Source organism: Cinclus cinclus, unplaced genomic scaffold (genome assembly GCF_963662255.1).
Source record: "Cinclus cinclus unplaced genomic scaffold, bCinCin1.1 SCAFFOLD_32, whole genome shotgun sequence".
NCBI lineage: Eukaryota > Metazoa > Chordata > Aves > Passeriformes > Cinclidae > Cinclus > Cinclus cinclus.
Window position 1 is genome coordinate 1,445,283 of NW_026912098.1, and position 27,869 is coordinate 1,473,151.

The window sequence follows — 27,869 nt, forward strand, 5'->3', positions numbered from 1 at the left end:
TGGTTGTGCCTGAATGGAAGAAGAGTTCTTTTCCTTAGGAAAGAAAAAATGGAGCCCCAGTGTTTCAAAAGGCAGATGAGAGCCAGCCCTCAGGAAGCCAAGGCCAGCCAGACCTGTCAGTCATGGCAGCTTTTGTCTGGGAGCTGTTCTTGGATATAGGGAATTCTGGAGGTGGATTCCCAAATTTTGGCCATGGGTGCCTGGAGGTGAAAGTTGCTTTTTTCCTGTAGGAAAGGAAGACACATGTAGCTACAAGGTCTTTTAGAGCTAAAGAGTCCAATAGAGAATTAACACCTGTATCATTGATGCTTTTAACCCAATAACTAAATTCCCATGTCCCTTAGGGTGACACTGAATGATCAACCAGAAACTGCTACCTGAAACCCATGAAGAAGGAGGAGGAAGAAGAAAGATGAAAACTGAAAGAGACAACACCAAAAATCCTCCATTTTGTCTCATACCTATTGCTGTATTATAAAACCCTCCAATTTAAAACCCATCACCATGGGAAAGCACACATTTCTATTTCACTACACACTCGTCATTTGAACTTCATCACTCCTATCTAGAAGCCATCTCCAAGGAAGGCCTCAGGTCAAAAGCAGTGCTCTCCAGTGGGTCAGTGCCTGCCAGCACAGAAACCTCAAAAACCCCAGGTTTCTGGGATCCAACAGTGCCTCTCTTTTTATTCTCTACAAACCAGAACTACACAATTCACCTAATACATGTTCATTTCCTAACCCTGCTTGTCCCAGCTTTGTATTAAAATTAGCTCCACACCTCTGTGGGACTGAGCACTGCTCCTTGTTGGTCACTCTGGTGGTCGTCTGAGGGTCCTTGGGATGAAGTAAACAGTCTTCCTCTCCATTGAACTTTTCACCTTGTCTCCTTGTGCATACTCTTTTTTAGCCCATTGGTCATCTTCTGGACTTTGATACCAGTTTTCCTGCTTCAGGGCTCTGCAAAACCCCTTTGTCCTGTGGTCCTTGCATCCTGTTTGTGCATTCTAGCTCTTTATCTCATCTTGTAACTTTGCTCTCCTCCTCTTCTTGTACGCACAGTAAATGTTTAGGAATTCCATATGCTTTTGTCAGCCCCCTTTTACTCAAAGCATTTCTTGATGCTCGATTCTTAATTCTCAATTCCTCGGACTCAGACCCCATATTCTAGAAAATTAATAAATTCTTTTACTTAATAATATTGATACCTTTTCCTTTTTCCAGTTTACCTCCACAGCTCGCTCTTCTCGGCGTGTGTCCCTCATTGCATCTCCATGTATTGCCCCTAAGGAAGTCAGTGCTGCTCTCCACTTTAACATCCTCCAATTCCAAACAAGTATTGCAATACACAGCACCAGACTCACATCTGCTAATGTCAGTATGACAATGAGAGGGTGGTGAAGTGTGTTCAAATTCCCAGCTGTAGTTGGTGACCATCCAAAGAGTGCATTCCACTGTGATGATTTGTGTCCTGGTTTACTCTTTGTAACACTTTGCTTATCTCTTTTATATCATTCTAGACTGTAACTAGAATCCTTTGCCCATTTTCTGAATCTCTTTCAGGATTTTTGTCGAGTTCTGGCGTTTCATTACTAATGAAATGAACCTTCCTAATGCAATGTTCATTCCAATGGGTCTAGGTGGTAATTTATGATATATTGTCTAGTTAGATCTCATCATCTGGTGGGATGTGACTGGTGCCAAGTATCAAAAGGCATACCTGACATTCCTGATAAAATTTCAAATATAAATATTAGAATGATTCTTAGTAGGTAAGATTCCATTGTTATCATCAATTTCCACAGAAGCACAAGCGGTTTTTAAACATGCACAGCCTAGACCAATATATACAAGTACAGTCTTTTGACTAGATTTCTGCAAGTTAAATTACTGAATGTTCTCAACTGCAATGTACTCATTTTGCTTGAGTAAGTTTAAGTTTCAGTTCATTGTCACCTGGTATGACTTTCCATGGGGTTCTGTAGCCTTTTTCACTAGGGAATGGTGAATCCAGGCACTCTGTTCCTTGTTCTTTACTGCAGGGAAGGCAGTAAGGAGCACCTGGAATGGACCCTCCCACTGTGGCTCCAGAGTTTTCTCTGTAAGAGAATTAACATACACATCATCTCCAGGCTGTGTGTCCTGCACTGCTCCGTCTGTCCCTCTGCTCTGAGTTCCAGCCACGTGTTTCTCAATTTCTCTGAGTTTCTTACTTAAGGCTACCATACAGGCAAGCAGCTTTTCTTCCCTCACTTGAGTAGAAAATCCCTTTTGCACTCGATATGGTCTCCCATAAAGCATTTCAAAGGAACTTAGTTTTTCTTTGGCTCCTGGCTTGGTTGAGATCCCCATCAATGCCAGTGGGAGAGCTTGAGGCCAGGGTAAATTAGCTTCTTGTCCTAGCCTCACAATTTGCTGCTTAAATTAATGATTCATTTTCTCTACTTGGCCACTTGACTGGGGACCATATGGGGTATGGATCTCCCAGTCTATGCCCCCGTGACGACTGATTAGGTGCATTATTTTTGAAATCAAATGTGGCCCTCTATCTGAAGATACTGTAGCTGGAACTCTGAAGTGTGCTATTATCTCTTGTAACAATACCCTGGTTACCTCCCAGGCTTTGGCAGTTCTGGTGGGTAAAGCCTCTGGGCACCCTGAAAAGGAATCCGTAAACACCAGCAAATATCCCTACCCCCCTTTTCTGGGGAGTTCTGGAAAGTCAATTTGCCACTGTTGTCCAGGCCCATGGATGTGGAGACACTGAGAGGCATTCCCACTTAGGGAGACATCAAAAGCTTTTCTAACAGCAAATTCCAATGTACCCCTGTTCTGTTCCCTTGTTCTCCCTGTGTCCCTTCCCTGTCCCTCAGTCTTTCAGTCACCCCCACCCTGTTTCCCCATTGGCTCCCATGCCCTAACCCCACCTTTGTGCCCCCCTCCCCATGTCCCCTGGTAATTGGTCTCTGATGATTCCCCCCACCCCAAACACCCATGGACTTGAACCTGGACCCTCACCACAAGCTTTGCCTCTGCCTTTGCCTCTGACCTCTGGATTATCCACGTGTGTGGCTGAAATAAACATCTCTGTGGAACCCATACAAAGGCCCTTCCTGCTTTTTCACCTGCAGTCATCTTAACAGCTCTCCAGGACACTCCAACACATGGCCTTTTCCAATTTGGCCAAGTTCTGGTTTGGGGGTATTCTTGGGTTTGGTCTGGAGGCAAATGCCACACTGCCAGGTTACCTGAATGACAGTAGAGTACAAATTTCTGGGAGTACTTTTTTCAATTAGATAGTTATACAGGGCATCTACTCCCCAGTGAGTTTTCTGGTGTTCCTCCCTTAATAATGACCAGAACAGATGAGAAGGGATGACCATCGTCCCTTCTGCAATAACAGTGCATCCCTCTTGGTTACATGTTCCTCCTTGATCCCTAATTAGTTTTCTATGCTTTCTGATAGATACTGGCTTACCTTCAAGGGAGACCTGTCCATCTGGAATTAAAGCTCCCTCAATCCTCATCTCACTTTTGCTGCTTCTTTTGCCTCTCTGTCCAGCAGCTCGTTTCCTTCCTCCAATTCTGAGCTCACCTTCTGGTGTGCCTTAATGTGCATCATTGCTACCTGCTCAGGTAGCTGAACTGCTTCCAGTAGCAGAAAGAATTTCCTGCACATGTTAGATGTTTTTCCCTCGTGAATTCAACAGTCCCCTTTCTTTCCAGATGGCTCCATGTGCATGTACAACTACAAATGCATACTGTGTGTCTGTATAAATGTTTATTTTACTTCCATTCATTATCTCTTGGGCTTGGGTTAGAGTGATTATCTCACCTTTGTGCAGAGGTACCTATTGGTAAAGGTCCTGATTCTATTACCTCTTTGCAGGTGGTAACTGCATACCCAGCATGTCACTGTCCACTGATGACGCAGCTGCTCCCATCAGTGAACCAGGTTTCTGCATCATCCCAAGGGGTGTCCTTCAGATCTGGGCAGCTGGAGGAGGAGGCTTCGATAGTCTCCAGGCAGTCGTGGTGTACTGGCTCCCCTTGATTTCCACTAAGGAAAGAAGCTGGGTTGGTAATGTTAGTCACAATTATCTCTGCATCATCTTGTTCTACCATGGTGACTTGGTGTTTCAGGAACCTTTGTGGGGAGAGCCAGTGCCTGCCCTTTACTTCCAGCACTGCACACACTGTGTGAGACACCAATGCAGTCATTTTCTGGCACAAGGTGACTTTGCATGCCTCTTGAATATTCAGCACCACTGCTGCAATGGCTCTGAGCCATCCTGGCCATCCCTTGGCTGCTGTGTGTAGTTCCTTGGAGAAGTGAGCAGCTGCTCTCCAGTACAGACCCAGGTCCTGGGCCAGTATCCCCAGGGCAATTCCCTGCTTCTCATGGAGAAACTAAAACAATGGTTCACTCACATCTGGGAATCCGAGAGCTGGAGCTGACATGAGAGCATTCTTCAGCTGGTGAAAGGCCAGGGTGGCCTCTTTTGTGCACTGGAGTTCTCTGTCCCCATTTGTAATGAGCGCATACAGAGCTTTCACACGTACGCCGTAGTCATAAATCCATAATCAGCACCACCCTGTCATTCCTAACAATGTCCACACTTCCTTTACTGTCTGAGGTTTCAGGGTTTGGCAGATTGCTCCCTTGTGATCTTGCCCTAGAGTCCATTGTCCCACACTAATTTCATAACCCAGATAAATTACCTTTTGCTTCCCTACCTGGGCCTTTTTCTTTGACACCCTGTATCCCTCAACTCCTAGAAAGTTTAGGACGCTCACCATCCAGGGAATACAAGCCTCTTTCATCCTTGTGGCTATGAGGAGTTCGTCCATTTACTGCAGTGGTTTTCCTTTTACTGGGGGAGCCTCCCAGGATTCCAGATCTTTGGCAATTTTTTTCTCCAAACAATGGAGGAGAATTTTTAAATCCCTGAGTCAACACCATCCATGTTATCTGGGATTTGCACTCGCTTTTAGGGTTTTCCCATTCTAATACAAAGATTTCTGTCTGTGCTCATGGAGAAGGAGGCAAAGGAAGGCATCTTTAAAGTCTAAAATGGTAAAACAAAATCAGCTCTGGTGTTAAGCACATTAGGAAAGCCTGTGGGTTTGCTACCACAGGATAGAGATCTGCAGATATTTTGTTCACAGCTCTTAGATGCTGTACTGTCTGATATGGCCCATCAGGTTTTCGGACTGGTAAGATGGGAGTGTTGAACTCAGAGAGACGTTCTTTTGTAACAACCCTAATTGCAAAAAGTTTTCAACTATCGGGGTAATTCCTTACCTGTCCTCTCTTTTCAAGGGGTACTCCTTAATTCTTGCTGGTTGTTTTCCTTCCTTAAGTTAAATTCCTATAGGAGTTGCATTTTTCACCCTCCTTGTTACCTTAGCAGCCCACACATCAGGGAACACTTGATTTATCATTTCTTCACTAATTTCTCCCTCCATTTGAATGGCTACTAAGATTAAACTTATTGCCTCTATGTACTGTTCATCATTTACCTCCAAAACAATCTCCTAATTTTTAAATTTAATGGTCACGTGTAATTGTTCTAACAAGTCTCTCCCCAGAAGATGTCCCAGGGAATTGGGCAGATATAGAAATTTATGAATGCCCCATTGCTTTCCTAGCCTATACTTTAATGATTTGCCAAAATATGCTTTTTCAGGTTGGTCAGTTGGTCCTATTACTGTAACATAATCCTTTCCCCACAGGTTCCAGAGTTTTATTCAGACCCTAATACGCTGCCTCCGTGTCAACCAGAAATTCCACCTCTTTCCCCTTTCCCCCCAGCTTCAATTTTATAACCAGTGGATCTCCTGGGTTTAGATCTACTGGTCCTCCTCAGTCTTCTTTCACATGTGCAATCACTTTTCCCTTTTCCTGGTTCTCCCTTTTCCTGAAAGCCACCCCAACTTCATTCTGGACATTGATTTTTCCAGTGACCATATTTCTTGCAGATCACTCACTGGTCTCTGCCCAGCCAGGACAGGCCTTGTCTAGGTGGTCCCTGTCTGCCTCTTCCTCTCTCCCTCTCACTTACAAGAGCTGCAAACTTCCTCATTCCTTCTTTATATCCTTCTTCCCACTTTCTAAAGACTCTCCACACCTCATCCACAGAGTCTCTAAGTTCCTCCCATCTCCTCCCCCAAAGCTTTTCAAGTTTATGTCTTAGGTCACCCATAGACTGCGCCAGGAATAAATTGACCAGCTGCTGTATCCGTGTCAGACCCAGGGTCCAGTGATGTGTGGTGGCACATTCCATCCCTTAATCGATCGAGGAATTTGGATGGTGACTCAGAGGCCCTCTCCTTAATTTCATAGAACTCTGACCAATTTATAGGTTTGGGAATGCCATTTCCATACCCTTTGGGATCCATTTCTGATAGCTTTCCAACTTTCTCAATTCTGCTGATTGGTTTGGGTCCCACTGTGGATTTTGGAGGGAGAAATAATCTTTCATATCTAATTGTTGTGTTTTATAATAATCTTCTGCCAAGTCCCCTGCCATTTTTATAAATTATTGACTTTCAGTCTTGGTCAGTGCATCCAATAATAAGTGCATATCACTCCAGTATGCATTGTGTTCTTTTATTATATATCACAGACATTTAGACATCTTAACTGGATGGCTGCAGTAAGTTTTAGCAACCTTTTCTCATGCCTTCAGGTCGATGGTGGAGAAGGGAACTTTAAGCAATACCGTTCCTCCCTCTGGTCCCACTGCCTCTCACAGAGGTGCCTGTCATATATGAGTGTCTGTTGTCTACTCTGGTGAGCGATTCGAGGGGATGAATGGGCTGGGGCTGATGGTACTTCTGAATCTGCATCCTCATCCTCATCCCTTTCCTGTCTTATGAGGGGAGTCATGAGAAAATCATCAGCCAGATCTTGTTCCTGGGCCACAGTCTGGAAAACCTCATCCAATTTTGTACATCTTTGCCCTGGACTGCAGGCTGAACAACACTGCTTTCCTCTCTTAGTCTTATTCTCCTTCTCTAGGACCAATACCAGAGGCTCAGATGGAGCCCTGAGCCCACACATCCCTCTGCCATTTGGGGTGACTTTGAAGGGACAAAAAATATCAGCACATGACACCTCTGTCCACTTCCCTTCCCTCCTAAGAAATAGCATGAGCTGTAATAGTGTGTTATAGTCCAAAGTTCCACTGGGTGGCCACTTCTCTCCATCATCTAATTTTTATCAAGGACACCAGTCCTTGCAGACTCTAATAAGGTCTCTCTTGTTTTCTGAGCCCCAATGTCCAGCAATGTCTTTCTAGTGTGCAATAATACACCCTGTGCAATAAGTCCACCCAGTGGACTGGCTTTAAGAATGTCTTTATTTTGTCCAGTTCCCATTATCTCCTCCTTCTTGTCCTGTCCAGTTTCCACCTAAATCTCTCTTCAGAATTTCTCACAGACCTTTCTCAATCTTCGTCCCATACCCATTCCCAAGTTGCAGGTATTAAATGTGATCTTCCAAAAATCAACATGAGAATCTTAGGTTCAAAACTAGCTCAGTTACGATGCCTTGATTTACACTGAGGGCACAGATCTTGCTGTTTATCAGAGGAACAATACCAACATTTTTCCCAAGTCCTACACTGTAACAGTAACCACGCACTGTGCCAACCTCTAGAAGCCCAAAAGCTGCTTAACACCTGCCAGAACAATCTATTGCACTTCTTCTCTCTTCAATGTCCAGTTCCTAATGCAGACTGTTCCCAATACAAAGGTACCACTCTTCCTGCTCAAGTTCTACATACTCCTTACAGATAAACTTGATTGTTTCCCCTTTCTATCCAATAATTCACGGGATTTATGAACTCCCACGGATCCAGCCCAAACCACTGAGGGAGAGGGATTCCTTCTGTTTGTCTAGGTCTAGCCATGGTTAAAACAGACACCAGCCACTCCACATCCAAGCACAACGCTCCTCCATCCACACTTGCACTCACCCCACACTGACCCCGGTCTCTTCCCTTTCCTTCGGCCGCCTCAGTCACCTGAGGTGGAAAACGCGGATAGAGCTGCACGCTCGCTCTGTACCAGAGGTACATCTCACCCACTCATTCACTCACTGACACACTCAACAACTCAACGTGTCCAGACTGAGCAGTCACACAAAACAGCAGCAAAAATCAAGGGTTCACTCGACTCACCCCAGAGTCACTAGTGGGCTGCTCTATCAGCTCAGTGAGACCCCTCTGTTGGCCGCGCTATCAGCTGGGGATAAACTCCTCTCCCTCTGTCTCTGGTCCCATTGTTTGGCTGCTTGAAACCCACCATGACAGTGTTGTACTGCAGATGTCTCTGTACAACTTACCAGCAGCCCTGTTATTGATATTTAATACATGCCATTTTATCTGCAATGCCAGCAGATCATTGTCTGTCCCCACAGTGAGCGAGACAAGGTTCAGGTTCCCTCCAGGGAAGATCCTGGGATGCACCAGAGAATCTGTTCCTTCACTGGTCCTGGAGCCAGACACAGATCTCCTGGCTGGCTCGCCAACATGAAGCATGGAGAAACTCTCTATAACCCACAAAAAATAAGTTATAAGAGCAGGCATGTATTTATTCAGTGCTGACGTGCATGGTGGATAGCTCCTCCAAAAACATTCACACCTTCAGTGACCTGTACCTCTCTTTTTATTCTCCTGAAACTGTGATTGCACAATGCACCTAATACATATTCGTTTCCTAACCCCACTTGTCCCTGCTTAGTATTAAAATTAGCTCCATGTCTCTTTGTGACTGCACACTGCTCGTTGCTGGTTGTTCTGGTGGTTGTCTGAGGGTCTTTGGGATGAAGTAAATAGTCTCCCTCTCAGTGAACTTTTCTCCTTGACTCTATGTGCATGCTCGTTTTAGTCCTTTGGTCATCTTCCAAATTTTGATACCAGTTTTCCTTGTTCAGTGGTCTGAAGAATCCCCTCATAGAAGGCTGTCACATCACAGAACAGTCTATGACAACCCAGCAGGGCTGTGTGAGGTCACTGGGTTGGTCACTCTGCCACGGCCCCCACTCAAATTATCCCCCCCAGGGAAGTCTTCCCTGCTGCTCATGCAGAGCAGGGTCCTCTGTCCCCCTGGGTCTTCCCTGCCCCAGCGCTGCTGCCTCCCCAAGGATGTTCCACAAATCAACCCCAGAGCCTGACACGGGGACAAGGGGCCAGGGCTGTGGGACCAGGACATCAAGGACGTGGATTATCCAGGGCACTGGGGCCTGGTTTGGGTTGCCCAGGGCAGGAAAGATGTCTGGCAGCTGGAGCAGGGTGAGGGAAGGGCCTCCAAGGTGGGGCTGGAGCCCTTTGGCTGTGAGCAGAGGCTGAGGGAGCTGGGCTTGTCCAGCCCGGAGCAGGGAAGGCTGAGGGGCTCCTCATCCCAGCCTGGCAGTGCCAGCCAGGAGCTGATGGAGAACACAGAGCCAGGATCTTCACCGGGGGGCCTGGGGGGAGACAAAAGACAATGGGTGGAAGGGGGGAAAGAGGGGAGATCAGACAGGACATGTGGAAAACCTTTGTTCCCATGGGCTCAGACAGGTTCTGAAATGATGCTCTGTCACTGTCTTTTGAGATTTCCTGATTCAAACCAAATCTGACCTCAAACCACTTGACCTGACCCAATTTCTGACAGCTTGGGAGTCAGAATTACTGAGATCTCACCCAACCTCAGTTCCCTGATGCTCCCAGGACAATGCTGCTCCTGATTTTGGAATGGGCCAGAGCAGATGTTTATGGGACAGGAACCCTCTGGGGCTGTAGGGAACCTGACGCTTGTAAGGTGCACGAGCACATCTCACTAGCTGGGGCATTTGAGTACTTTAAGAAACACCCAAGATTTCCCACCAGGTGAGAAATTTCCTGGATGTGTACTGATGGCAGGAGAATAAATCCTGTTCTTCCCCTCTACCTGTGTTACCACTATGCTGTCTATTATTTCATGTCCCTCTCCATTTGGGTGTTTCCACATCTCTTGTTTAAATGGTCATGTCTAAGGACACCTCTTCACTAGACCAGATGGTTCTATGGCCTTCCCATTGCTCCCAGATTTCCTTCTCCAGTTGTTTCCTGATAATTTCAAATCAGTCTTAGTTCTGTTTCAATTGTCATGATATCACCCTCTTCTAATGGCTTTGTCTAAAACTGTTCCTCTATGGAAATCCCTTGTGCACGGTGGACACATCAGACACTGCTTTGACATTGCACAGACCAGAGGGAAGAAATTGGATTCTTATTAAACTATATCATTGTTGCATTTCTTATGTTGGCCATGAAGAGAAACTGTCTGTGCCTCTGAGTCTCAGCAGTTCCTGACCCCCAAAGGACACAAACCTGATGAGCTGTGGTGCCCACTGCACTGGTGGCTCTTGCACCTCCCTCCATAGGCACAGCAGAGCTCCCTTGTCCCACAAAGTCCCTGGCAATGCAGGCATGAAGGAAACAGGACAGGCTGTGGGGATCAGGGGCAGGGCACAGCCAGGGATTTGGGGTGGTTGTGAGCCCAGGGCAGGAGCCGGCCCTTGGCCTTGCTGAAGCTCATCCAATTGTCCTGGGCCCATGGCTCCAGCCTGGCCAGATCCCTGTGCAGAGCTTGCTGCCCTGCAGCACAGCCACACTCCCAGCCAGCTTGGGCTCCCCTGGACACTGACTCAGGGTGCCCTCCATGGCCTGGTCCACATCAGCAAGGAACACATTGAACTGCCCTGGCCCCAGTCCTGAGCCCTGGGGACACCCCTGCATGTGGCTCCATTGCCCAGCACTCCTTGGGCTGCACTTGTGTTTGCCATGGAGCTGGGCCTGCCTTGGCTTCTGTTTGCTGACCCCAAATGAACATCCCTCTGTGTCTGGGGCAGCTCCTTCTCCAAGGAAAGCAGCTGGGACTTGGTGCCAAGGAGCTGAAAGCTGCAGGCACAGCCTGGACTGGAGGAAGCTCAGATTTGCACTGGGCTGCTCTGAGTGCCAGGGCTTGGATGAGGGAAATGGTGGGGTGGGGGTAGGGACAGAGTGTGATTGATTGTCAGCCATAAAGGGTCTTGATTTTCATATCTGTTCAGAGTGCGTGAGGAAGTTCAATATCAATTGGACATTGCTCATATCCATCCACATACAGGAAAAAGATAAACAGGGCCCAATACAGAAATCTTTTCACTTGTACTATTAACATAGTGTATCCAATTTGAACAGACTTCTCAAATTGATCAAATTAATGACAGAAGAGTAGAGCACATAACTTTTTCTCAGAGTCATGGCTTTTTAAGGTTTTCTGAATGCTCGTGAGCTCTGGGGCACTGAATTCCTGAACTGAAGAGCTGAAGGCTGAACAAGCCTCTGGACCACTAAAATTCAGCAGCAGCCTCCAGGTTGCTGAGGATGTCAGCAGCCCCCAACTGAGGCCATCCCTGCCCTGAGACCAAGGGGGAATGGGCAGACAAGGAGAGCATCCCCGGGTTGGGGAAGCAGAACTCAGAGGCACCAGTGGGTCCAGGTGGAAATGGAGTGTGGAATTTGGCTGTGAAAGCCCTGCCTGGTCTGTGCCAAGCAGGACAGACAAGCCCTGAGCCCATCCCCTGGGAATGGGGAGCAGTGGCCTCACAGGATGCTCGTGGCTGTCCTGAGCAGTGGGATGTGGGGTGGGAATGGTGAGGGCAGGAGAGCAGCAGGAGCCCTCCAAAGCTCTCTGGGGTTGGGGAGGAGGCCACGAGCCCTGGGGCTGGGAGGAACTGGTGTCTTCTCATGGGCCTCATTGGGAGGGACAGCAGGCACAGCCAGGGCACACAAATCTCATTGCTGCTGCCAGGGGTGGTCCCAGCCCCCCAAGGATTTGGTCACCCCCACTGCAGCTCTCCTACCCTAACACAGACCTGTGCTGGTTCCCTGGCAGACTTTTCCAACGCCCCATTTCCCCAGCTCCCTCTGACCCTGGGAGCTCCCAGAGCTTTACTGATGTCCCTCTGGCCTCCCTCTCTGTCACTTCAAACCTCCACCTCTGCTCACAAGAACTGCCCCTGCAGAGACCAAGAATGGCTCAGGAAGCATCCTGAACATACAAGTCAGGGAAATAACTTATATACACTGAAATGCCAAGGGAACAAACTTTCTGAAAGTCTTTTTATTTCAATACAAAAGGGAGATATTAAGGCATTTATGCTAAGAGAAATAATACAGGATTTTACAAATGACACTGCAATAGTAGAAAAATAATCAGAAAACAGACCAACAAAAATTTGGGAAAATGCATTTAAAAGGCTAAGCTTGTAATGCTCAGCAGTACAAGAGAGATAGTTTATTATTTCTGAATTGATCCAATCATCAGTTTCCTCAGGGCATCCTTGAGCTCCTGGTTCCTCAGGCTGTAGATGAGGGGGTTCAGGGCTGGAGGCATCACTGAGTACAGAACTGACAGGGCCAGATCCAGGGATGGGGAGGAGATGGAGGGGGGCTTCAGGTAGCTAAATGTGGCAGTGGTGATAAACAGAGACACCACAGCCAGGTGAGGGAGACAGGTGGAAAAGGCTTTGTGCCTTCCATGCTCAGAGGGGATCCTCAGCACAGCCCTGAAGATCTGCACATAGGAGAAAACAATGAACACAAAACAACCAAAAGCTAAACAGCCACTGAGACCAAGAAGCCCAAGTTCCCTGAGGTAGGAGTGTGAGCAGGAGAGTTTGAGGATCTGGGGGATTTCACAGAAGAACTGGCCCAGGGCATTTCCCTGGCACAGGGGCAGGGAAAATGTATTGGCTGTGTGCAGCAGGGAATAGAGAAAGGCACTGGCCCAGGCAGCTGCTGCCATGTGGGCACAAGCTCTGCTGCCCAGGAGGGTCCCGTAGTGCAGGGGTTTGCAGATGGACACGTAGCGGTCGTAGCACATGATGGTCAGGAGGGACAGCTCTGCTGAGATGAAGAACACAAAGAAAAACACCTGAGCAGCACAAGCAGAGTAGGAGATGTTGTTGGTGTGCCAGAGGGAATTGTGCATGGCTTTGGGGACAGTGGTGCAGATGGAGCCCAGGTCAGTGAGGGCCAGGTTGAGCAGGAAGAAGAACATGGGGGTGTGCAGGTGGTGGCCGCAGGCTACGGCGCTGATGATGAGGCCGTTGGCCAGGAGGGCAGCCAGGGAGATGCCCAGGAAGAGGCAGAAGTGCAGGAGCTGCAGCTGCCGCGTGTCTGCCAATGCCAGCAGGAGGAAGTGCCTGATGGAGCTGCTGTTGGACATTTTTGGTGTCTTGGCATGGAGATCTGTAAGAACAGTAATCATGGAATAGTTTGGTTTGGAGATGACTTGAAATATCCCAGCCCAGCTTGGTGTCACTTTCCCCCCACTGCCTGCCCAGGGCTCTGCTGCCTGGAGCTCTCCCTGCCAGCTGCTGCTTCCCTGTGCCCAGGGCTGGGCCCTGCCAGTGCTGCCAGAGCCCAGCCCAGCCCTGGGGGCTCAGCTCTGCCCTGCAGACCCCTCCCAGCACAGGGCACTGCCAGGGCCAGCTCTGCCTCTGCAGGCTCTGATGGCAAAGTCAGAGCAACCCTGAGGAGGCTGGAAAGGCAACACTGATCGTGCCTGTAAGGGACCCTGTGCTGATTTCTTTCTTTGCCTGGTTTATTCAGACCTGAGAGAAATTGTTCTTATTGTTCTCAACCTGAACACACATATGAATATCAATGTTCAATTTTCCATCTAGGCAACCCTGAGCAGTAGATTATAAAATCAGGATTTTCCCTTTTATGCAGCCCCTGACTTGCTGTGCTCCCTTTATAATCTATTTGGAAATGTTCTGTAGTTAAATGTCGTGCTGGAGTCAGTCCTGATCAATGCACCATCCTCACCACACAAGGAGAACACTTCCAAGTCTCACCAGCTGTCTCCCTCCACCCAGACCTTGTCCCCCAGTGCTGTCAGCAGCTCCCAGGGCTGGCTGAGAGCTGTCCCTGGCAGGCAGCAGAGTCCCTGCCCAGCACAGCACCCTGGGCTGCAGGACCCTGCTCTGCAGGACAGCCCTGGGCACCCCTGGCTGCTCTACAGGAGAGAGAATCAGAGAATGTACTCACAGAGTCTGTGGGCATTGGGATGTTCCAGCTTTAGGAGATCCCTGCAGGAGCTGCAGCTGCATTGTCCTGCAGCCAGAGGCTTCCTGTGTCCAGGGCTGGGAGTGATTCTGCCCCAGGCACTTGTGAGCATCTTCCCAGCCCTGACTGATTGAAGATCTCTGTGCTGTGCCTGGGATGGCTACAGGCCATGCCCTCAGCCCTGCGGGGCTGGGAGAAGAGCTGCAAATCAGCAGAAAGGTCTTTTTGAAGCTTTTCATGGTTGCCAGGAGCTGCCTCTGTGTTAGGAGCCCAGCCCAGCTCACTAGCAGAGACACAGCACAAGGACTTTAATGACCCTCTTGAGGCTTTGATGCTGTTTACATCAGACACAGTCCCCCATACTGTGCTTAAAATCTTCACAAAAACCCAAAGTGATATTCAAACTGCAAAGTTTCTTGAAGTTTTAACAGACTCCATTAAGGAACACAACTGAGAAAATGTCCCCATGTTCCAGTTAGAGCAGAACAATGGAGGCAGTGATGACAGGTGGGGACAAACAAGGGGAAGGTGTCTGTGATGCTGATCGAACCTGGATGTGTCTCAGCAATGCCAAGGGCCAAGGGCTGAGCCCCAGCCCCTGGCAAGGCAGATCCTGTCCCTCCCTCCTTGCTCAGGGCTCTTCCCGGGGCACTGGGCTCTGGGGATGTGCAATGCCAAGGGCAGCACCATGGGGCGGCCCCTGCCAGGCTGCTGAGCAGGGACAAGGAGGCAATGAGGCCCCAGCACAGCAAGGCTCACTTGTCCCCTGCTGGCCAAGGGCCCAGGGCCAGCAGCCATGGCCAAAGTGCTGCAGCACTTGGCTCTGGCAGGGCCTTTCAGCTGCTGCCCATCCCTGTGCCCTCTGCAGCCCAGGCTGTCCTACGGTGTCCATGCCCTGCCCCTCTGTCCCTGCAGGCTGTCCTCATCCCCCGGCTGCCCCACCTGGCTGGCCCCTTCCTTTGCTGACAGCTCTGCGTCCTGCCTGCCTCTGCCTGCACACACAAAGCCTTGGGCTGCTCCAGACTCCTTCTGGAGGATGTGTCGCACCAATGACCTGCACTGGGAGAGAAATTTCTTGAAGCTTTTGTCCAGTCTGAACCATCCCAGCTGCTCTTGGCATCAATTCTTTCTTTTTTTCTCAGGCTGTTTTCAACTATGTCCAAAGGATCCCCTATCTATGAAACCTCCCTTCAATCCCTCCCTGGGCTCTCTTCTGTCCTCAGTCTCCACTCCACTGAACACAGAGCTCCTTTGTCCTTATACATTGGTCATGTTCTTGCAGCCTCCAAACCCAAACTTGGGAGATTCACAGAATTCTTAGAATTCACAAAACTCACAGAATGAGTGGGTTGGAAGAGACCTTCAAGAACATCAAATCCAACCCATGCCCTAACACCTCAACTTGACCATAGTCACAAGTTCCATATTCAGACTTTTGTTTAACACATCCATGGGTGTTGACTCCACCACCTCTCCAGGCAGACCATTCCAGTACTTTTATCGCTCTTTCCGTGAAAAACTCTTTTCCTAGTATCCAGCCAATTGTTCCCTTTAAACAATTTGACACTGTGTCCTCTTGTTCTGTTACTTGCTGCCTGGTGATCTCTGGGCCCTCTCCACGTTGTTGGCAAATGAAAAGATTCTGCTCATAGTCTAAGGAAATCACCAGAGAACAAGGCAGTCAGACCTGTCTGTCCCAGCTACTTTTGTCTGGGCCCAGTTCTTGGACAGATGTAATTTTGGAGGTAGAATCCCAGATTTGGCATTGACAGCTTGGTAAGGAGGGCAGTTCTTTTCCACTGGAAGGAAAGCACTGAGTCCCAGTGTGTGGTGGTAGATGGGAGACAGCCCTCAGGAGGCCAAGGCTAGCCTGAGCTGTCTGTCCTGGCAGATTTTGGCTGGGAACAACCCTTGTATATGAAGAACTTTTCATGGGGATTGCCAATTCCAGCCCCGGGCACCTGGAAAAGGGAATGATTCTGTTCCACAGGAAGGAAAGCCCAGAGCCCCAGTGTTCCAGGGGCTGATGAGAGGCAGCCCATGACATGCCAGGATCAGCTGGACTGTGCAGGTGGCCCCCAGGAGTCCAAACCATCCCCACCCATTCCATGTCCATTCCTTTACAAATCCATTTCTCACAAATATCAATCACACAGTGCTGCAATGACGTCTGCTCTAGAGAGAACAGTAATAAAACACACACTTTCAAATAGGGATGGAGATTTCTGAGAATCTCTTTGACACATTTCTCCATAACTGGAGTTGAAATCCTTCCCGATGAATGGCACCACACCAGAGGGAAATCAAGACAGAACCATGGTTTCATAGAAAACCTCTCAAAAATTCAGTCATAATCAAACTCCAAAGTCTCTGATATCGTTCATGGGTCCCACTGAGGGACACAACAGAGAAAGTGTCTTCAGGTTGCAGTCAGAGCAGGAAATTGGATGCAGAAATATCAAGTTGTGTGGGAAATGTAGGCATGGAGAGCTCTCAGGGCCTTGTTCATACAGGCTGAGAGATAGAGATGGATCCAAGGTTTGACCTAAGACCTTGGAGTAAGCTTGAAGTACTAGAGTGCTGAAAGTAAAATAGACATGAATCAAGAATATAAGTTTGCAATTTAAGCAGAAATATGTTTTAAGCAAACAGATATGTATTATGTAAGCAAAGCATTATGTTAAGTGAGATCTTAAAAGATTTTCAAGTTTAGCAGTAGAAGCTGTAATAAAGGTAGCTAGAAGTTTAAGGTGTATCAGTATACGTGTGTGAAGTGTTATATGATTGGTTGAAAAATGATGCGTTGCAGCAGAGCCATGGGAAGCAAAGCAAATAATGACTGGTGTAAAAAGACAGTAGCAAAGTTCCTAGAAGTATTGGATTGGCTAAAAGCTTACATAAGTCATTATAACTAAGAATGAAGCAGCTCCTGATATTATGGCATTGGAGCTAAGACTTTTTATGTCTCAGCCTTCTTTGAGACTGCTGCCACGAGGCAATAAACCATGTTTTGCAATGTCTCTCTCTTGCCCCATCATTTATAGTAATCATCTCCTGGTAGGGATTATTTGTCCATCAGATGTGCTGATTGAAATCAATAAGGATTTCAAGACACCAAATCTACCCCATTAAAATCAATAGGGATTTAGGGACACCAAATGTACCCAATTCAAGTCAATGGGATTTAGGGACACCAGGTCTATCCATTGAAGTCAAAGGGGATTTTGCCAAAACTTGGTACTAAAATGGGGAAATTTGAGTAAATTTGGGAGACATCTTGGTCTGAATTCTGGGAATTTCTGCTCCAGGTTGACAGTGCTGATGCTTTGGAAGTCGTGGATGAATTCCTGGAAGCCCGTCCCAAATTTCTGATGCCACACCTGTGGTCCATGCTGGAGCTGTTCCTCCAGGTAAGTGAAAAAATTTCCATTTTCAGCCTTAAGTGTGGGAATTGCTATGAGAAAATTGGGATTTTTAGTAGCAAACATTTTGGGACATCAAGTCTATCCTTTGAAGTCAATGGGGATTGAACGACATCAGGTCTACCCCACTGAAAGAGACAGGACACCTGGTCTACCACGTTGAAGTCAATAGGAATGTAGAGAGACCAGGTCTACCTATTAAAGTCACTAGGTATTTGAGGAAACCAGGTCTACCCAGACAAAGCAATGAGGATTTGGGGATAGCAGTTTTAGGAGGCCCTCAGGTTTTTTCTGTGATCCAGGGGGGAGTCCAAGGGGTACCCAGATGTATCCAGATGATTATTGGGGGGATCCAGGTGATTCTTGATGCACCTAGGTGTCCTGACTCACCTTGATGGGCTTGGAAAAGATCACAGCCACCACTGCATTGTGGCAGCTGATGTGGACACAGATGACCCTTGGTGTTGGGGGCCTGTCAGAGGGCACCCTAACATTCAGGGGGTCCCCCCAAACTCCAGGTGAAGGCCTCTGGGGTGGGAGGGAGCCCCGAGTTACCTCGGGAGAGGATGCAGTGCAGGTACACTCAGGTGCTTTGGTCTGTGGGGTCGGTGAAGACGGCATTCTGCACCAGCTCCAGCTCTTGCAGGGGCAAAGGGGGCACCCCAAAATCTCAGGGGGGAAGGGAGGTCAGCCAAATTCATGTGTGTAAAAACTCTATAACCCACAAAGGAAGTTCTAGGTATGTATTTTATATAGTGCTGAGGTGCATGTGGGATAGCTGCTCCAAAAATGTGCACACCTTCAGTGACCTGTGCCTCTCCTTTTATTCTCTACACATTAGGATTGCACAGTGCACCTAATACACATTCAATTCATAACTCCACCTGTCCCTGCTTTGTATTAATATTAGCCCTACACTTCTTTGCGACTGGGCACTGCTCCTTGTTGGTTGCTCTGCTGGTCGTCTGGGGCTCCTTAGGATGAAGTAAACCCTTCTTTGTGTGTGTGTGTATTAGTCTTTGGGGTCTTTCCAGACCTTGAGACCAGTTTTTGCTGGCTCAGGGGTCGAAGGACTCCCACTTATATGGAAGGGGACTCATTCTTCCACCCTGTTTAAACATTCTTGCTCCTCTGTCTTAATTTGTAGCATTGCTCTGTTCTCCCGTTCCTGTCAAGACAGAGAAGGTGAAGCATTCCTAGAATCTTGTTAGCCTCCTTCTAGTCAAAGCATCCTCCTGTATTTTTACCCTGAAATCTTAATTTTAATTCCTCTTGTTTCAATGTCACAATGACTCCTTGGTTCTATGGGGCCCCACAGCTTCATCCTTGACCCCTGGTTCCATAGGGGTCAAGAGTTTCACAAGGGTCCCCCTGATTCCATGAGGCACCAGAGTGTCACAATGGTCTCTTTGGTTCCATGAGAATCCATAGCGTCTCCATGGTGTCCTTGGATCTGCTGCTGTCCTTGTCACAACTGACCCATGGTTCCATGAGGTTCTGCAGTGTCACCATGGTCACTGTCAGAGGCTGGATGAGATCCATGTCCCCAGACACCTCGGGATGAGCTGTCAGTCAGTCCCACAGTGGGCTGGTGCTGACCCAGGCTCTCATTGCCCCAGCCATCCCAAGTCCCACCTGGGGGGAGGCCCACGAAGGGCCAGGGGCTGAAAACACAGAGCAGGAGCTCAGCCCATGGTGCGTACCCTGCCTTCTCCTGGGGTCTGTGTCTCACCCACACTGGAACCCTAGGAGTTGGTAGCCATGTGTGTGTGTCTTTCTAGAGAGCTTCTGTCCTTCGGTCTCTCTCACTTTCCTCTAATTCTAATGTTCTTTATATGGAACAGTTTTGGCTACCTCATCAAATTAAGTATTTAGAGGTTTCTAAGGTTAAATGGGCTAAGTTAAAGATATTCCTGCCATGATAAGAGTTTTATGTTGAATTGAATTCTATATTAAATCATTTTCCAGAATTCCTTGATTTTCTATACTTTGCCACTAAAGATTTTGTGCCATTAGGAGCTCTTGAGAATATCTGGCTGGGCTTTCTCCTGTGCACCAAACACAAGTAAAGGAACCTTTGGTTACCCCCAGCATTTCATTGCTCTGGGGTGTTACAGCCCTGCAGGCTCACCATGGCCTCTTGTTTCCATGAGGCCCCACAGTGTCACCCTGTGCCTTGGTTCCATGAGCATGTGGAGTGTCCCACAGGCTGATGCCATTTGTCCTTGCTGCCCCTGCCATCCCACTGCCCCAGCAACAGCCCCGAGCCACCCGTGAGGGACAGGCCCTGCTGTCCCAGGCCTGGGCTCAGCCTTGGCCTTTCTGCTTCCTCCAGCCAGCCCAGGCCTTGCTCAGCATTGCAGTTCCCTGCTCACAGCCTTTGGCTCCTGCAATCCTGCCCTCAAGGATCTGCTCTCCCCAGGCCCTGGGGAGCCTTGGGCACTCCCTGCCCTCACTCATGGCGGCCACTGATGCTCCAAGGCACTTGCAGTTTTGCTGCTGACTCCTGCAGCAGCTTCTTCAACCTTCTCTCAGTGCCTCTCATCCAAAATATCAGGAAAAGACTCCTTAACACTAATTTGGGTTTAGAGAGGGCTGGGGATGTCAGGGGATGGCACACAACCTTCTGTGGACATGTGATTCTAAAAGCGTGTTGCATGTATGCATTTGCTCCATTAGATTGACAGCTCATCCCGAGGTGTCTCGGGACATGGATCTCATCCAGCCTCTGACAGCAACCATGGTGACACTGCAGAACCTCTTGGAACCATGGGTCAGTTGTGACAAGGACAGCAGCAGATCCAAGGTCACCATGGAGACACTATGGATCCTCATGGAACCAAAGAGACCATTGTGACACTCTGGTGCCTCATGGAATCAGGGGGATGCTTGTGATACACAGGACTCCTATGGAACCAAGAATTAAAGATGAAGCTGTAGGGCCATAGAACCAAGGAGCCGTTGTGACACTGAAACAGGGGGAATTAAAATTTAAATTAAAGATTTCAGGGTAAAAATACAGGAGGATGCTTTAACTAGAAGGGGGAGGACAAGATGCTATGAATGCTTCACATTCTCTGTCTTTGCAGGAACAGGAGAACAGAGCAAGGCTACAAGTTAAGGTAGAGGGGCAAGAATGTGCAAACAGGATGGAAGAGTGAGGACTCTTCAAGATTAAGGGGATTCCTTCGACCCTTGAGCCAGAACAAACTGGTGTCAAAGTCTGGAAACAGACAAAGACTAATTCACTTGCACAAAGAATGGAAGGTGAAAAGTTCAGCTGAGAGGAAGACTGTTTACTTCATCCCAAAGACCCCCAGATGACCACCAGAGCGACCAACAAGGAGCAGTGCGCAGTCACAAAGATGCTTAGAGCTAATATTAATACAAAGCAGGGACAGGCAGAGTTAGGAAATGAATGTGTATGAGGTGTATTGTGCAATCCTAGTGTGTAGAGAATGAAAAGAGAGGCACAGGTCACTGAAGCTGTGCAGGTTTTTGGAAGAGCTATCCTTCATGTACCTCAGTACTAAATAAAATACATACCTCTAACCTACCTTGTGGGTTATAGAGCTCTTCTGCACATCAATCTGGGTGACCCTGCTGCCCCCCTGGGATTTTGGGGTGCCCTCCCTGCCCATTCCAGAACTGGAGCTTGTGCAGAACACCGTCTTCATCAACCCCACAGAACAAAGCACCTGAGTGTACCTGCACTGCATCCTCTCCTGAGATCACTTGGGGCTCCCTCCCACCCCGGGGGCTCTCACCTGGAGTTTGGGGGTATCCCCTGAATGTTGGGGGTGCCCCTGACACCCCCCCTCTCCCCCTCCCACTGCGAAGGGTCATCTGTGTCCAAGTTGACCAGGATGACACAACCAGGTCCATCATCCTCTCCAGGCCCATCAGGGTGAGTCAGGATGCTTGGGTGCCACAAACATCACCTGGATAGCCCCCTCAAAAAACACCTGGCTACACCTGAGTACCACCAAAACCCACCTAGGTGCCCCAAAAATCAGCTGGATACACCTTGGTACCCCTTGGACACCTGGATCACCTAAAATCTCTTGGGCCCCATAAAACTGGTGTCTCAAAAATCCTCATTGCTTTGTCCGTTTAGACCTGGTGTCCCTTAAAATCCCTATGACTTTATTGGCTACATCTGATATCCCTAAATTCTGATGGATTTCAATGGGGCCCACTTTATCCCCATTTATCTCTACCAATCCCTACCAGTGGTGCCACTTTTGCCCCAGTACGCCCAGGAACTCCAGTGGACCCCTTAGACACTCCCAGTACTCCCAGTTAAGCCAGTAATCCTTCCCAATCAAGCTCTATTAATGGACAGACTCGGTGTCCCAAAATTCCCAAATGATTTCAATGAGGAAGACCTGGTGTTCCTCAATATCCATTGACTTCAAATCACAGACCCTATGTCCCAAAATTTTTTGGTGCAAAAAATCCCAATTTTGGCCTCAGAATTTCCAGATTTTGAGCTGAAAATGGAGATTTTTTTGGGCTTACCTGGAGGAACAGCTCCAGCACAGGCTGCAGCTGTGGGATCAGGGATCCGGGAGTAGCTTTCAGGAATTCATCCAGGACTTCCAGATCATCAGCACCACTTTCCTGGAGCAGAAATTCCCAGAATTCAGCCCATGATTTCTCTGTAATTTACACGTATTTCTCCATTTGAGCTCCAATTGTCTGCAAAATCACCACTGATTTTAACTGGTAGACCTGGTTTCCCTAAATCCTCATTGACTTCAATGGGGTAGACCTGGTGTTCCTACATCCCTATTGATTTTAAAGAGTATTCCAGATGTTTAGAAAATACCAATCAGGAGATTAATATTACAAAGGACAGGGCAACTGAGAGACATCGTAAAAGGTGGTTTATGGGTTGATTGCATCCATCTCATTGAATGCTGAGATATTAAATGTAACACATCCAAGGCCATAATATCAGAGGATGCCCAATTCTCAGTTACAATGCCTTATGTCAGTTTTTTATCCAATACAATACCTCTACAAAGTTTGCTAGCATCTTTTTACACCAATCATTAATTGCTTTGCTTCCCATGGCTCTGCCACAATGCATCATTTCTCAACCAATCATATAGCACATCACAAACTTTAACTTGTACATCTTTAACTTCTAACTAAATTTATAATAGATTCCATTCCTAAATTTTAAAATATTTTACTATCTTACCTAACATACTGCTTTGCTCACATAATAGATATCTCTGTTTGCTTAAAACATATTTCTATGTAAACTACAGACTTATATTCTTGTTTTATGTTGATTTTAATTTTTATGCTCTAACTCTCCAATTCTTCTTCAAGGTCTTAGGTCAAACCTTGGATCCATCTCCATCTCTGAGCCTGTATGCACAAGGCCCTGAGAGCTCTCCATGCCTGCATTTCCCACACCACCTGTCATCTCTGCCTCCAATTTCCTGCTCTGACTGGAACCTGGGGACACTTTCTCAGTTGTGTCCCTCAGTGGGACCCATGAACAGTATCATAAACTTTGGACTTTGATTATGACTGAATTCTTGAGAGGTTTCCTATCAAACCACAGTTCTGCCTTGATGTCCCTCTGTTGTGGTACAGTTCATCAGGAAGGATTTCAACTCCAGTTATGGAGAAATATGTCAAAGACCTTCTTAGAAATCTCCATTACTATTTTCAAGGCTGCATTTCAATACAGTTCTCTCTAGAGCAGAGGTGATCACAGCATTGTGTGATTGATATGTGTGAGAAATGGATTTGTAAAGGATTCTCAAAGCCTGACTGAATACTCTCACAGTCTTGTACATGTGTATGCAAACTCTGAGATAAGGTGTGCTGACTTAGAAAGGCCATGGAATAGAAAAGACATTGAAGAGAGAGAGATTGAACTAGAAACAAGTCTCAAATGATGGGCTTGCAAAAAGACCAGATATTTTGGAGAATTAGAACTGTGAAAAATGCATTGTGGCAAGACCACGTAGGGTAAAATTATAGGTGATTGGTGTTAGAAATATTAGCACCACAGATTGCCAATAGCCAGTAGGCTGAAAAATATTTATAAGTTCTTGTAACCAGGAAATAAGTTGGCTTCTGATTGACTGGCATTTACTTTTACATTTCTTGTGTTTCACTCTTTACAAGACTGGTAATGTAATAATATCCTGCAAAAAAATGCCTCACAGTTGTCCCGTCTCTGTAGAGCTGGGAGATTTCAACAGTGCTGAGTCCCTGGACATCAGTCCCTGAGAGGGAGCTGAAAGAAAACTTGTCAAGAGCTCAAAGTCATATTCAAACTCCAAAGTTTCTTGAAGTTTTAATGGATGCCACTGAGGGACCCCACTAAGTGTCCCAGGTTCCAGTTAGAGCAGAACACTGGTGGCACAGTGATGACAGGAGGGGACAAACAAGGGAAAGGTGTCTGTGATGCTGAGCAAACCTGGATGTGTCTCAGCAATGCCAAGGGCCAAGGGCTGAGCCCCAGCCCCTGGCCAGGCAGATCCTGTCCCTCCCTCCTTGCTCAGGGCTCTTCCCGGGGCACTGGGCTCTGGGGATGTGCAATGCCAAGGGCAGCACCATGGGGCGGCCCCTGCCAGGCTGCTGAGCAGGGACAAGGAGGCAATGAGGCCCCAGCTCTGCCATGGGATGGAAATTCCTTTCTCCTCGTGTCCTGTCTGTGCTCTCCTCTGCTCTCTTCAGTCTCCACTCCTCTGGGCACAAAGCTCCTTTGTCCCTATATAGTCGTCATTTGCTTGTAGCCTCCAAACACTATCTTGGGAGATTTTTGGGCCCTCTCAACCCTGTTGGCAAATTAAAACATTCTTCTCATGATCTAAAAAAAATCACCAGAGGACAAGGCAGCCAAGCATTTGTGTCCTGGATACTTTTGTCTGGGCACAATTCTTGGATAGAGCCTACATCCAAAAAGGATTGTCACCATTTAATTTACAAAAATACATAACTTGGTCTGTCTCAACATCAGGGGTTAATCCTCCCATTACAATTTCTGGTAATGAAACCATATTGCCCCAGTTCTCTCCCCCAACTTTGCTTTTATTTGTATTTTCAGAGGCTATAGGGTGTCCTTGAGTTTCAGGCCTGGAGGAATTGTTTTTCCTGACCAAAAAGTGAAAATGATAAATTAGCACTTTATATGGAGTTTACATATATTCACTGATGCAGTACAGGATATGAAAAATATCAAGGCTAAAACCTTAAGGCATCACAGTTGTCACTGAACCAAGGGGCCACTGTGACACTTTGCAGCCCCACGAAACCAAGGAGTCCATTGTGACACTGCAGGGCCCCATGGAACTAAGGATTCATGGAACAGTGTGGGACCCCGTGGAACCAAAGGTCCATTGTGACACTGGGGCCTCATGGAATCCTGGAGGCCATGAGGACACTTTGAGGCCTCGTTGAATCGAGGGGCTCTGAAGGGATTCATGGAACCAAGGAGACCCTTGTGACACTGTGAGTCCCCATGGAACCAAGGGTTCATTTTGGTGGCACAAGGCACCAAGGAGACCCCTGTGACACTGCGAGGCCACATGGGAGCAAAGAACCACTGTGACACTGTGGAGCCTCTTGGAAACAAGAGGGCAGTGTGAAACAGCTGGGCCTCATGGAACCAAGGATCCAACATGACACAGCCATTGTGACACTGCAGGGCCCCGTGGATCCAAGGGAACAAGGAACAGGTCTGGTTGGATTGGCCTGACTGATCCAACTGCCCTTGGCATGTCAAGGGTCTCTTCTCATGTTGCCCTGAAACACTTGGGCTCTGGGATTTCCTTCAAATGGAAAAGGACTGTCCTTCTCATTCAAGCATTCATGGCCAAAATTAGATTCCCCTTCCAGAATTCCCAATATCCAGGGATTGCTCCCATACAAAAGCTGCCATTACCAACAAGTCTGGCTGCCCTTGTCTTCCTTAGAGCCAGCTCTCACCTTCCTTCAAACCCTGGGGCTCAGTGCTTTCCTTCCTAAGGAAAAGAACCATCCCTCCTGTACAAGCACCCAAGGCCAAAATGGGAACTTTTCCTCCCATATTCCTATCCTCAAGGATTTCTCCCACAAAATGCTGCTAGCACAGATAGGTCTGTCTGGTCCTGGCCTCTGCTGACTGCAGTTTATCACGCCCTGAAACACTGGGGCTCTGTGGTTTCATTTCTATGCAGACCATTGTGATATTGAGGGGTCCCATGGAACCATGGAGACAAATGTGATACATTCAGGACTTGTGAAATGACACTTTGTGACACCATCAAAACCCCTTGGAACCAAGTTCATCACTGAGGCACTGCTGGGCTGCATGGTGCCAAGGGGCCGGTGTGAAGCAGCAGGGCTGTGTGGAACCAAGAGGCCATTGTTGCATTACAGGGCCTCGTGCAGCCAAAGGGGCACTGTGATCCTGCAGGGCACCGTGGATCTATGGAGAACATTGTGGCATTGCAAGGCCCCATGGAATCATGGAGACCATTGTGACACTGTGGGGTCCCATGGAACCAAGGGGACATGGAACAGCTCTGGCTGGGCCTCCTGGGGGCCACCTGGCCGGTCTGGCTCATCCTGGCATGTTGAGAGCTGCATCTCATCAGCCCCTGGAACACTGGGGCTCTGGGCTTTCCTTTTGATGTGAAAGAACCATCCACCTTTCCAGGTGCGCAAGGATAGAATTGGCACTGCACATAAAAAGTTCTCCATAGACAAGGGTTGCTCCCAGCCAAAATCTGACAGGACGGAGAATTCTGGCTGGCCTTGGTCTCCTGAGGGCTGCCTCTCATCTACCACCACACACTGGGACTCAGTGCTTTCCTTCCAGTGGAAAAGAACTGCCCTCCTTACCAAGCTGGCAATGCCCAAATCTGGGATTCCACCTCCAAAATTGCATCTGTCCAAGAACTGGGCCCAGACAAAAGTAGCCAGGACAGACAGGTTCTCTGGTGATTTCCTTAGAGCACAATGTTTTCATTTGCCAACACCTTGGAGAGGGCCCAGAGATCACCAGGCAGCAACTGACAGAACAAGAGGACACAGCCTCAAATTGTGTCTAGGGAAAATTTGGCTGGATACTAGGAAAAACGTTTTTGACGGAAACAGTGATAAAAGTACTGGAATGATCGGCCCGGTGAGGTGGTGGAGTCACCATCCATGGATGTGTTAAAACAAAGACTGGATGTGGCAATTTGGGCCATGGTCAAGTTGAGGTGTTAGGGCATGGGTTGGATTTCATGTTCTTCAAGGTCTCTTCCAACTTTCTCAATTTGTGAAATCTCTAAATTCTGTGAATTCTGTGAATCTCAAAATTTTGGGTTTGGAGGCAGCAAGAACATGACCTCTGTATCAGGACAAAACAGCTCTGTGTTTAGTGGAGAGGAGACTGGGGACAGAAGAAGAGAGTGGTTCAAGGGAGGTTTCATAGATGGAGGATCCTTTAGACATAGCTGAAAACAGGCTGAGAAAGAAAGAATTAATGCCAAGAGCAGATAGGATGGTCCAGACTGGACCCAAGGTTAAAGAAATTTCTCTCCCAGTGAAGGTCATTGGTGCAACACATCCCCCAGAAGGAGTCAGGAGCAGCCCAAGGCTTTGTGTGTGCAGGCAGAGGCAGGCAGGACGCAGAGCTGTCAGCAAAGGAAGGGGCCAGCCAGGTGGGGCAGCCGGGGGATGAGGACAGCCTGCAGGGACAGAGGGGCAGGGCATGGACACCGTAGGACAGCCTGGGCTGCAGAGGGCACAGGGATGGGCAGCAGCTGAAAGGCCCTGCCAGAGCCAAGTGCTGCAGCACTTTGGCCATGGCTGCTGGCCCTGGGCCCTTGGCCAGCAGGGGACAAGTGAGCCTTGCTGTGCTGGGGCCTCATTGCCTCCTTGTCCCTGCTCAGCAGCCTGGCAGGGGCCGCCCCATGGTGCTGCCCTTGGCATTGCACATCCCCAGAGCCCAGTGCCCCGGGAAGAGCCCTGAGCAAGGAGGGAGGGACAGGATCTGCCTTGCCAGGGGCTGGGGCTCAGCCCTTGGCCCTTGGCATTGCTGAGACACATCCAGGTTTGCTCAGCATCAGGGACACCTTTCCCTTGTCTTTGTCCCCTCCTGTCATCACAGCTACCAGTGTTCTGCTCTAACTGGAACATGGGGACAATTTCACAGTCATATCCCTCATTGGAATCCATTAAAAGTCAAAAAATCTTCCAACTTTAAATCTCACTTTAAGTTTTGAGAAGTATTTTTTGTAAAACAATTTCTCAGGGACTGTGTCTTATTTAAAGAAGAACAAACGACTAATAGGGTAATTAAAGTCACTGTGCTGTGTCTCCAGGCACAGAGGCAGCTCCTGGCAACCAAGAAGACTTTC

The 27,869-nt window shown here is 48.1% G+C and overlaps 1 protein-coding gene across 1 annotated transcript; it reads right to left on the reverse strand.

The window, feature by feature from the left end:
• Nucleotides 1–7,540: 7,540 nt before the first annotated feature.
• Nucleotides 7,541–23,327, reverse strand: LOC134057278 (olfactory receptor 14J1-like). The gene is made up of 6 exons (XM_062514272.1): nucleotides 23,316–23,327; nucleotides 22,030–22,131; nucleotides 21,276–21,397; nucleotides 17,899–17,980; nucleotides 12,337–12,911; nucleotides 7,541–7,586 (listed from the first exon to the last, which is right to left on the reverse strand). Exons 1-6 carry the CDS (start codon nucleotides 23,325–23,327, stop codon nucleotides 7,541–7,543), a joined length of 939 nt encoding a protein of 312 aa, XP_062370256.1.
• Between the last annotated feature and the right edge of the window lie 4,542 nt (nucleotides 23,328–27,869).

Bases quoted from the DNA above. Each gene is read 5' to 3' on its own strand.
- LOC134057278 (XM_062514272.1), bottom strand. The intron at 17,981-21,275 runs GTGAGAGCCCCC...GCCCTCTGACAG, and splicing joins GGGATACCCCCAAACTCCAG to GCCCCCAACACCAAGGGTCA. The intron at 12,912-17,898 runs GTGAGTCAGGAC...TCAGCAGAGCTG, and splicing joins TCTTTTCCAAGCCCATCAAG to TCCCTCCTGACCATCATGTG.